Source organism: Jaculus jaculus, chromosome 6 (genome assembly GCF_020740685.1).
Source record: "Jaculus jaculus isolate mJacJac1 chromosome 6, mJacJac1.mat.Y.cur, whole genome shotgun sequence".
Taxonomy (NCBI): domain Eukaryota; kingdom Metazoa; phylum Chordata; class Mammalia; order Rodentia; family Dipodidae; genus Jaculus; species Jaculus jaculus.
The window spans coordinates 125,702,094-125,714,492 of record NC_059107.1 but is presented as its reverse complement, the minus strand read 5'-3'; the positions used below and the strand labels follow the sequence as shown (position 1 = coordinate 125,714,492).

Genomic DNA, 12,399 nt, shown 5'->3' with positions numbered 1-12,399 from the left:
GGAGGGAGGCTTCGTGGATCGGGAGCGAGCCTTTGCTGCGGCAGTCAGCTCAAAGTCGCGAGGACTTCTCTCAAACTTGTGTGCTGAGGAGACTCAGATGTTGGCCTCACTCAGCTCCTAGGCTGAACTCAGCAGATTGGCTCATGAAAACTAATGTATTGAGACAAAGGAAAGGCTCTGGCAGAAAGCAACATCTATTATCCTGGGCTTGGCAGCAAGGAGGAGGACAAGTAGTGGAATTCCTGCAATCTGAAAACCACACTGAAAGGTGACATAGAAGCGGAATGATGGGTAGCGGAGCGAGGTATAACATTCCAGCCCCTCAATCTAGAAACGTTAGTAAGAACCAACAGCAGTTTACTGGACAGAAGACTAAGGATCAGAATTCCCAGATGAAGATTGTTCACAAGAAAAAAGAACGAGGACACAGTTACAACTCATCATCAGCTGCATGGCAGGCTATGCAAAATGGCGGGAAGAACAATTTTTCTAGTAATCCAAATTGGAACTCTAGTCTATCAAGTCCCAGTTTGCTTTCTAAATCTCAAACTAACCAGAACTATGCTGGAGCCAAGGTTAGTGAGACACCATCACCAAGTGTTCTTCCCAAGCCACCAAGCCACTGGGTTCCAGTTTCATTTAATCCTTCAGATAAGGAAATGATGACATTTCAACTTAAAACCTTACTTAAAGTACAAGTTTAAGATGAAGTACTAATATTTAAATTTAGCACTGTTTACATAGTCATGAATTGGTCTGAACCAAATTGACTTAAGGAGGTAAAACTTGTAATTTACAAGTATAATCAAGACTATCATTTATGTGCTGTTTGCATGGTGACATATCAGTGCAATTTAAATAATTGTACTTGATACAAGTGAACCATTCAGGTTGATTTGGGAAATAGGTGGCTTTTAAAATTGTCAATTGTGGAGATAGTAGTTTACAGTCAGTCAGGTTATATATAGCTGAAATATACAGGGACTGAAAAATGTAGACATTAGGAAATTAAATGTCCTAAAGGCACCTAACTGCCAAAAGAAAATGAATTTTTACTAAAGATCTCATTTTACTAAATTGTACTTACTAATTGGTGTATGTGTGAAGGTCAGTCAGGGCTTGCTAGAACAAAGCAGTCTATGTCCAAGTGGCCCTGGTGTTTGGGTCTCACTCTAGCCCAGGCTGGCCCTGAACTCAGTGATCCTACCTCAGCCTCCCAAGTGCGCTGGGATTAAAGGTATGTGCCACCATGCCTGGCTTTGTCTGTTTCTTAAGTATAGTGGATATGCATCAGCCTGCAGATGGACTAATTTGTTAAAAACTGATTTAAGTACCTAGAGAAGAAAGAGCCATGTAAATACATGTAATAAGCTTGTAACATATGTAATGTTTTCTTTCATCCTACAAAGACTATTTTAGTATGAATTTGCTAGATGTATGACCATGGACTTTTTTCTATGAGGGCCTAATTTTAAAGGTCACCAATTATTTTAAAGAAGCTTACCCTCATGCTAAAGTGCCAGTGTATGTACAATTGATTTGATTTTAAGCGACATATCAAAGTAAAGCCTAATATTAAGCTTATATTAAAAGATTTAAGCTGCTAAGACATTTCTTATTTTTGAGATTTAAAATATAGTACAGGATCTCCACTCTATTCCCATCTTTAAACCCAAAGATTCATTTTTGTTTTCACCAATCCTGATGAGACAGTGCTTGGTTCCAGTGGCTCTGATGCTTTTGGTGATTAAGTACAATTTAGGGAGATTAAGGCAAAAGGTGTAACCTCAACCCAGAGGGTGAAAATACTAATAGCTGTTAATGCTACTAATTTGATACCCGTATTTTGCTGTTGACAAGGCAAGTTAGCTAAGTTGTAATTTTCCAAATTCTGATGCAATGTGGAAATCTTATTAAGCAAGGCAAAAGTAGATTAAAGAAATCAAGGAAGACTTCCAAGAATGGGAGGGATCCACAAAAGAAAGGATGAGGTTACTTAATGTATATGATGTGAGTTTGAACCATGAAATTAAATAAAAATAAATTCTGCTCAAAAAAAAAAGAAAAGAAAATGAGACAATGTCCCTTATTTCTTTCACTGTATCTTTATCATTTGCCTATAGAAAGACTACTGATTTTTTTTTTTTTTGCATTGATTTTGTATCCTTCTACTTTGCTAAAGGAGATAATCACCTTCAAGTGTTTTGGGATGGAGTCTCCTGGGTCTCTTACATATAGAATCATGTTGTCTGTGAATAGCACAAACTTAACTTCTTCCTTTCCAAATTGTATCCCTTTTATTTCTTTCTCCTGTCTTATTGCTTGAGCTAGGACTTCCAGTACTATATTGAAGAGCAGAGATAAGAGTGGACACCCTTGTCCTGTTCCTGATCTCAATGGGAATTCTTCCAATCTTTTTCCATTAAGTATTATTTGGGCTTTAGGAGCCTTGTATATAGCCTTTATTGTGTTAAGATATGAACGGACCATGCCAATTCTCTCCAATGTTTTGATCATGAAGTGATGTAACTTGTCAAAGGCCTTTTCTGCATCCATTGAAATGATTATGTGGTTTTTGTGTTTAACCTTGTTTATATGGTGTATCACATTGACAGATTTCCATATGTTGAACCACCCCTGCATTCCTGGGATGAATCCCACTTCATCAAGGTGGATAATGCTTTTAATGTGTTGTTGGATTTAGTTTGTGAGGATTTTGTTCAGGAGTTTTTTCTATAAGTTCATCAGGGAAATAGGCCAGTAGTTTTCTTTTCTTGTGGCATCTTTGCCTGGTTTTGGAATTAGGATGATACTAGCTTCATAGAAGGAGTTGAGGAGTTTTCCCTATTCCCCAATTGTGTGGCATAGTCTGAGAAAGATTGGTTTGAGTTCTTCCATGAAGGTTTGATGGAATTCAGCTAAGAAGCCAACTGGTCCTGGACTCTTCTTCTTGGGGAGGTTTTTTTTTTTATTACCTTTTCAATCTTGATGAGTGTTATAGGTTTGTTTAGGAGATTAATCTTCTCTGAGTTTAGCTTTGGTAGATGGAATGTAACCAGGAATTTATTCATTTCCTCCATATTATCCAGTTTTATGGAGTAGAGGTTTTTGAAATAAGTACTGATGATTCCCCCAATTTCACTTATGTCTCTTGTGAGCTCTCCTTTTTAATTTCTAATTTTGTTAATTTGAAACATCTCTCTCTCTCTTTCTCTCTCTCTCTTTTTTTTTTTTTTTACTCAATCAAATTGGCTAGGGGTATGTATATTTTGTTTATTTTTTTCTTCAAAGAACCAGCTCTTTGTTTTGTCAATTTTATTAATTGTTTTCTTGGTTTCCAGTTCATCTGCTCTGATCTTAATTGTTTCCTTCCACTTGGAGCTTTTTGGGTTGGATTCTTCCTGCTTCTCTAGTGCCTTTAAATGGATGGTTAGGTTATTGATTTGGGATCTCTCTGTCTTTGTTATGAAGGCATTTAGTGCTATGAATTTTCCCCTGAGCACCACCTTCATTGTGTCCCACAAGTTTTGGTAAGATGTGTTCTCATCATTCATTTTTAGAAATTGCACAATTCCATTTCTTTTTATTTTGTCCACTACTCATTTATTGTTTAAAAGTGTGCTGTTCAGTTTCTAGGAGCTGATGGGATTCTTGGTGGGTCTTTTTTGTTAATTTCTAGCAATATAGCATTGTGATCTGATATCATGCGGGGAATTATGTCAATTTTCCTAAATATATGGAGGCAGGCTTTGTGACCCAGTATATGATCTATTTTAGAGAATGTTCTATGGGCTCTGAGAAGAATATGTAGTCTCTGGATTTGGGATGGAATGTTCTGTAGATTTCCGTTAGGTCTCAGTGATCTATAGTTTTGTTGCATTCTCTTACTTCCCTGTTGAGTTTCTGTTTGGATGATCTATCTATTACTGATAATGGTGTATTGACGTCCCCAACTATAATGGTGTTGGTCATTATTTCTGTCTTATTGTCAAGTAGGTTTTGTTTTATGGACTGTGGTGCCTCTGTGTTTGGTACATAGAGATTTATGATTGTGTATCTTCTTGGTGGATTGTTCCCTGGATAAGTAAAAAGTGGCCTTCTTTGTCTTTTTGATTATTTTTGGTTTGAAGTCTATTTTATCTGATATTAGTATAGCTATGCCTGCTTGTTTGTTATACCCTTTTGCCTGGAATATTGTTTTCCACCATTTAAAGGTAGGATCTCACTCAGGCCTAGGCAGACCTGCAATTAACTATGTAGTCTCAGGGTGGCCTTGAACTCATGGTGATCCTCCTACCTCTGCCTTCCTAGTAGGTAGGTAAAGTGGATCATCCCTCTGTTGACCTCAGCCTCAAGGTTATCTAACTCAGGCTGGAGAGATGACTCAGCTGTTGAAGATCCCTGCTTGCAGAACCTACAGGCTCAGTTCAAATCCCCACATAAAGCCAGATATTGACAGTTGGTGCATGCCTTTCAAGTTAAAGTATGTTTGCAGAGGAGGTGGCCCAGAAATGCCCATTCTCTGTCTCTCTTTCTGTCTCTCTCAAATGAAAAGACACATATTTTTAAAAAAGGCATTGGGAGATAGAAATACCAACCGACCCAGTTATACCATTACTGGGCATCTACCCTAAAACCTTCAAACCAAAAGCCAGAGAGATTTGCTCAACCATGTTTGTAGCAGCTCAATTCGTAATAGCTAAAAGCTGGAATCAATCCAGATGTCCATCATTAGAAGAATGGATAACAAAGATGTGGTATATTTACACAATGGAATTCTATACAGCAGTAAGAAAAAATGACATAAAGAAATTTGAGGAAAAATGGTTGAACCTGGAACAGATCATTCTCAGCGAACTTATCCAATCACAGAAAAAAAATCGACACATAGTCTCACTCATCTACAACACCTAACCTGAATCTACCCAAGATACCTTACATACCCAGCAAGCACCTAATGGACTAGATAATAGGATGGATGGGAGGGCGGGGAGGGCATCGAAGAGTGGAAAACAGTAATCTGGACCCAAACGGCAATGGTGCCATAAAATTCTACTTCCTAAAAGTCAGACCAAATGGCTGAACCTTCACTAGACCCTTACAGGAAACACCTGAACCACAAGACACTGCAGAGGGTAGGATCAAGACTGACCTAAATCTCCTTCATCCTCCCTCCCTCCCTCTCCCCCTCTCCCCTCTATCTCTCTCCCTCTAACTCTTATATATTAGTTATGTTTTTCCTCAATTTCTTAGTGGACACTGACTTGTAACCCACACTTCCAGCTTGGGCCTACCATCCACAATGAGCTTTTGATCAGAGAAACCTACAAGGTTTCCTAAAACAATGACAGACTTCTGTCAGAGTACTTGATGACCCACCAAAGGCCAGTGGTAAGACCCTATTGCTGAAGACTCCATACGCAGCTGATGCGTAAAATGGAATGACATGGCTGGAAGCCAGGAGAGAGTCAGTCCCCAGACAGTCAGCGTGTCTAGTGCCAGAAGGTGCTACATAGGCGACTGGGGGAAATGACCAAGATCTGTCCAAGCAACGCATTGGTTAACCTAATTAGCAACAAGTAACCTGATGTGATGCCCACACAAGTGCAATAGTGGTACACAGCCATGGTGAGGGACCAATTGCTCTTGATTTGGCTAACTGATCCACTCAGGGGTACTAGATCCAAAGCTGGAGCTGGGAAACAAGTCAGAACCATACCCAAACACAAGCCCACTCTACAATATCAAGCTACCATCAACCACGGGGTATAAGAGGGCCTACACCTATCATTCTGTCTATCAAAAAAGTAAGTGTTATCTCAATTTTCCAGGTGCTAACTTACTCTCCGGTGGAGAATCTGCTTCTCTTTTCCAGATAGATGCAGATCCTAAGAAGAGAGCTGCCCCAACATACCTCAGAAGGGGCCCAACTGAAACTAAGGACAACTGGCGAAACAAGCAAGGGTGATGTTTTCCTGTGAACTGGATACCAGCACAAGGGGGAAGGAGACCAACGCAGAGAAGAATCAATGCCTACCAAATCAGAGAGCCAGAGCCTCAGAGGCCTCCAACACCTCATCACTGAAGCAGACCAAAAATGAACCCAACATGGCTCAGGGAAATTTTGTGGAAGAGGGGGCGGAAAGAATGTCAGAGTCACATGTTGGGTCATGATTTGCAGAGACATTTATCATACCAACAACTGGGGGCTAACTCTCCAATGCATGACCCATTTTCATCAACAAGGAGGGTCCAATGGGAGGGGGTAGATCACAGATGAGCCTAAACAATGGTACCAAACTGCCTGTATTTACTGAAAAGAAAACTAATAAATTAAATTAAAAAAAAATAAAAAACATAAAAGTGGGCACAAAAAAAAAAGGCATTGGGTTTGTAGTTTTACTTTATGTCTTTTATTCTCTCTTCTCATTTGTAAGGTGTTTGTTCTATTTGCATTCCCTTATTATTATCCTTAAGACTTTAATTCATGTAACAAACAAATGTATAAAGAAATTGGAAAAAAAAGAAATTGGAATTTCTGCTTTATTTCCAAATGAAATATTTGACAAAGTGTTTTCGCATTAATAACTCTCATCCTGATCTGGCTGGAGTTCAGAAAAAAGCCAGTGCCCAGACAGTTACTTTGTCTAGTGCTGCAAAGTGCTACATGAGCTACCAACATAGGCCTGAGCAACCAGAGGTCTAAGCTACTCAGAAGCAAACACCCTGCATGATGCACAGACCAGTTCAATAGTGGCACACAGCCTTGGTGGATGACCAGTGGCTTTCTGATTGGCTAAGAGATCCATTCAGTGTAAAGGAACCTATACCTGTAATTGGGAACCAGGTCAGAATCTGATGGAGTCACAGATTATGCTCTCCAGTGTCAAGCTCTCACCAGTCTTTGGCTAAAAAAGGGATTACATACATCAAATTCTCCCTATATTAATAATTATTAGCCCATTAAAACTATGCTAGCTTCAGTTTCCATTGTTCCATCTGTTTTTCTTTTTCAGAAGGTAGCAAGACCCAAGGTGTTAAAGTGCCCCTTGCACTTCAGCCATGCCACAGCTGAAACCACAGAGGAGTCAGGGAGATGAACAAGAATGCTGCTTCTATAGTGAACCTGACAATCTGTGCCAGGGTGAAGGAGACAGACCCTGAGGCTATGCAACATGTACAAAAGCAGAGATCCAGAGGCTCTTCATAGCTCATCACTGAAGTAGACTTAAGACTCAACCAGCGGAACAGGGGGCAGAAAGATTGTAAGAGGCACAGGTTGACATATCATGCCCAGAGGCATTCCTCCCGGACAAAATAACTGACTGCTGCTTCCACAGTGCACAAACCACAAACCCATGGGGAATACCTGAAACCCCATTGAGGAGCATCCCCAATGGAATGGGGAAGGGATGAGGGAAAAATGGGTACCAACACATGATGTATCCATACAAAACATGTTGTTAATAATAATAATAATAAACATAAAAAATTTTCATCCTGTTTGTATATTTTGTGATCAAGGGATATAGTTCATCTTTGACTTAACATACACCCAAATAATCATTGTTTTTTTTGGAAAATTTTGCATCTGTACCTAAGAACTGACTGTCATCTTCTCAGAATCATCTGATTTTTTCCTGTTTTTTCTTTTAATATTCTTCATTTTAAAGAAATTTGTCTAATATTTTGACGAATTTGCTTGGATTGCACTTAGTTTTGTATGTAGTGTTTCCACTATTTACTCTTTATAGTAGGTCTTTAAATACACTGGGAAATTTTGATAATTAAGTCTCACATACTATGTATTTTATCTTATTTTTTCTTATTTTTATTTAGTGTGCTTAGAAATTTTAGAGTTAGAGCACACATATTTTTCTAATTCACCATATTTTAAGAAATACATTTATATTTATAGCAAGAAAAGGTGGATTCAAAAAGTATAATTTCATTATGATGGTGTTAAGGAAAGTACTGTGATCTTATAGTATTTTCCACATTGTGTCCATAAAATTCTTTGAAAATCACAAATCCAATTATAATACTGCAAAAAGCTTTTATGTGATTTCTCAGGCTCTTGAGATAAATTCTAATTATCTTAATATGTCATTCACTGAGTATCTTCTTTAAATGGTCTGCTGGTCTCCTCATGTGGTTTGTGTGCTGGTAATATAAATAACCTATGTTCTGCAAATTTGTCATTTTGTTTTCATTCTAGTCTTTTTGACAATCTGATCCCTCTGCTTGGAACACAAGTTGTTCCCTACTTTTCACCTTCACTGCAGCTTCTTGGATGGTTATCTACTTATTTTTTCAGATCTCCATTTAGGTAACATTTCTAGAGAACTTTGTCAAAATCTTCCTTCACTCATCTATCATCGTTCCTTTGTACTTTTATAGAATCTTTAAAAAATATTTATTTGTGGATATATGGATATATCTATATCTACACACACACACACACACACACACACACACACACACAAAGAGAGAGAGAGAGAGAGAGAGAAAGGGGGAGATGTCATGAGTGTGCCAATTTGTGTCTGTATTTATGGGGGTGCTGGTGAATTGAGCATGGGTTGATAATGTTTATAAGCAAGTGCCTTTAACCACTGAGAAATCTTTCAGCCCCTTAGCATGATCTCTACTGCTCATTTATGGATGATTTTTTTCTAGTCTCTAAATTCTGTGACAATGGACAGTAAAATGATTCCCTCGCCATTCTAGTTATTAGTCTACAAGGCTGTGAACTCAGAACAAGGGCTCCAGTGAATAATGATAATTCAGTTAGGTATATATACCTGATCATATCACATCCAAGGAAGATGAGCTTCAAGGTGGGATCGGTAAAGGCAGATTCCTTATTCTAAAGCAGTTGCCACTTTAGAGTTCATCAGACTCACAGCTAGACATGTTTGCTTTTTATGTTGGTTTTCTGCATTGTAGATGAGACTTCTTAGGTTTATTTATGATCTCAGAGTTGAAAATGCAATGAGCAACAATTATCATCCTTGTCACCACTTAATTTTGTAATGATAAACTACTATGCTGCTGGCTACTGTTATGACTTGATTCTAAAATGTCACCACAGTTTCATGTTTTGAGTTCTGGGTCTCCAGCTGTTGCTATTTTGGGAGGATATGAAGAGTGTAGGAGGTGGAGTCTAGCAGGGAGCAGTAGGACAACAAGGGTGGACCTTTGAGGGTTATACCTAGCCCCTGGTTACAACTTGCTTTCTACTTTCTGCTCTTCTCTGAGGTGAATGACATGTGTACACATTCCCTCCACCACTGAGCTGCTCCACCACGCCTTCCCTGCCATGAGGGACAGAAACCTTCTGTGAGCCAAAAGAAATCTTTCCTCTTTAGTTTCTAGCAGAAAACAAAGACACAAAAGATAACTAATATAGTAACATTTACATGGTGATTTGCCCATAGCTTCACAGCAAACATATTCTACCTTAACTGTGGTTCTTCAGGCTCATTATCCATACAGTGAGTGGTTGTGTTCCGATAGACTGAGCTCCTTTATGAAGGACAAGCATAGAAGTAAGAATCTTGATTCCTTCTTGGTCACAGCAACAGCCAGGGTCATACAAACTCTGATCTCAAGCTCAAAGAGCTGTAACAGTCTGCAAAGTGAATTTAAATCACAGAATGTGGAGAGTGCATTTAGTTAACAGAAGCCACTTAAAAAGTGAACTCTTCTAGCAAGCTTGTGAGATAAACTGAATGATATCAAGATTGCTAGATAGACACAATAGGAACTAGAAAGTTTTGGAATTATTGGATTTTTTGGTAGTTTATTACTCTAACACTAAATTTTCAAGAGCATTTGGGGGAGTATCTTGATGGATGGGATGAAATTGTTAAGACAGATAATAAAAGCAATACTATTTAAATATTTTTAAAAATATTTTATTTATTTGAGAGAGAGAGAGATAGAGAGAGAGAGAGTGAGCGAAAGGTGGGGGGGAGAATGTGTACACTAGGACCTCTAGCCACTACAAAGAAACTTCAGATGTACCTGCCACCTTGTGCATCTGGCTTACGCGGGTACTGGGGAATCGAACCTGGGTCCTTAGGCTTCACAGCCAAGTGCCTTAACTGCTAAGCCATCTTTCCAGCTCCCATTCAAATATTTTACCCAAATGGTACTGACAGAAATGGTTCAGAATAACCAGGGTGAAATTTTCTCTGAATGGGGTGTATGTTAGTATATTAAGTTGTTAGGGTCAAGAAATTTCCTTGGTCCTGAAATACATTTGTGTACATACTATGCGATGTTGGACGACAATCCTTAGAAGATGTCAGATACATTTCACAGGCCAATATACCAACAGGTACTCAATGAATATGGCAAGGGGATTAATTGGACTGCCTGTAGTGAACATGAATAAGTTTATGGGGAAAACATCAGAAGTGTTCACAAAAGCTCACCTTTTTATCACCAACTCAGCTTTCATGATATAATTTAAATGCATGCTCACCTTACAGTCCTATCCATGCACACTTTCTCATCAGCCTGAAATTTTCTCAAGAAAATTACTCTTCCATGTATCTTAGTTTTTTTGCTTAGTGTCTCTCTCTTCTATAGACCCAGCCTGGCTAGCTTCATCATAATATGCTTTAATCTTCTTGAACTGTTGATTACTGTGAGACATTGTTTTCACATTTATTTGTAAATATGCTTGTTGTTATCTAATAAAAAGTTTTGAAACTATGACCACAGAAAATTCTCTTTAAATATTTTTTTTTAATTTATGTGTGTGTGTGGCATGCATATACTCCAGGGTCTCTTGGTGCTCTAACAAATGTCAGATACTTTCACTATTTTTAACACTGGCTTTACTTAAATGCTGGAGAATTAAACCCCAGCTGGTAGGCTTTGCAAGAAAGTGACTTTAAGAACTGAGCTATCACCCCAGCCCATGGAGTATGACATTCTCTTAATCATCATTTTATTCATCATTCCCAACAACTTGTAAGACAATTGATCCACTGTTGTTAAATGAATGAATATTTAAAGTTGTAGTTTTGTACGACTTCATTTAAATTACTTTGTAGTGGGAAAATTATACAAATTACTTTTTCTTATAGATCTCCATGTATAAAATACTTTGATATGGTTGTAACACAGTTCTTCTGAAAGCAATTTTATAGTGTTAGAACATATCATTACCTTATTTTAAACATGTTTAAAACAGCATTTAAAGTCAGGCGTGGTGGCACATGCCTCTAATCCCAGCAGTCTGAGGCAGAGGTAGGAGGATTATCATGAGTTCGAGGCTACCCTGAGAATACATAGTGAATTCCAGGTCAGCCTGGACTAGAGTGAGACCCTACTTTGAAAAACCAAAACAAACAAACAATAACAACAAAAAATCCCATTTAATTGGCATTTCACATGTTTGTTTTTCCTAGGTTGCCAAACCAAAATGAAGTATTATCAAAGACAGTATGGCTTAGTATTGTCAGCCACACAATATCACTAGACTTCGTGCACATAGAGAGCTCACATTTTGCTAAAAAAGATGTATGATGCTGTTGGCTTTTTCTCAGAGATAGATGCTCTTGGAAAAATGGAATTGAGGTCCATAGTAAACTTAGGACACCTTTATATCCATGTGATTTTAATGAAAATAATACTTCTTTTTTTTCCCTCCCTTCTTCTCCCTCCTCTCTTCTTATGTTCCCATTTTCCCCTCCTCAATAACTTTCCCCCTCCCTCCTCCATTCCCTTCCTCTCTCTCTCTCCCTTCCTTCCTTTTTTCCTTCCTTCTTTTGAGCAATGCTTTTGTTGAGAAGTTCCATTGGGGGTAGTGTGGACTAGTTTTATCTAAACAGCTATAGAAAACAACACTTAAAAATAGCACTGCTGCTTCAAGATACTGATGCTACTATTCTTAGAAAGTCTTTTTGTATTTTTAGAACTTCTTTATTTTGAGAGCAAGATGATGAATGACATCAGGGAGGTAGATGTGTAATATATTGGCAGAATTTGTCCAGATAGGATAGTCATTACTTTTAGTTGAAATATCATCTTCTTACAAGAAGATGGGTGACAAAGGTGCTTAGGATTAACTGTACTTTGATGGCATGCTTCCTTAGCTTATTTATTAATTTTCTAGTCACATACAGTATATAATTTTAGCTTTACTTTATGAAGATTTGTGAGAAATTCATGATGGAGTAATAAAATGAGTTCAAAGGAGTTAGAAACTGTGCAATGCTCATATTAAAAACACGAGATATGGTTTTGGGTTTTTTGCCTTAAGCAGATAATCACATTTGTCTAAAGGACAACATAAGCATATTATAGAAAATTGAATCATATTTATTCATTTTTTGTTTTCATGTATTAAAACATGTCTAAAAATCTATATAGGTTCCACAATCC

At 38.0% G+C, this 12,399-nt stretch overlaps 1 protein-coding gene across 1 annotated transcript; it reads left to right on the top strand.

Moving 5' to 3' along the window:
- Positions 1-287: 287 nt before the first annotated feature.
- LOC123461723 (proline-rich nuclear receptor coactivator 2-like) lies at positions 288-846 on the top strand. Its single transcript, XM_045153648.1, has one exon. It carries the CDS (start codon positions 288-290, stop codon positions 702-704), a length of 417 nt encoding a protein of 138 aa, XP_045009583.1. The 3' UTR covers positions 705-846.
- Positions 847-12,399: the final 11,553 nt, after the last annotated feature.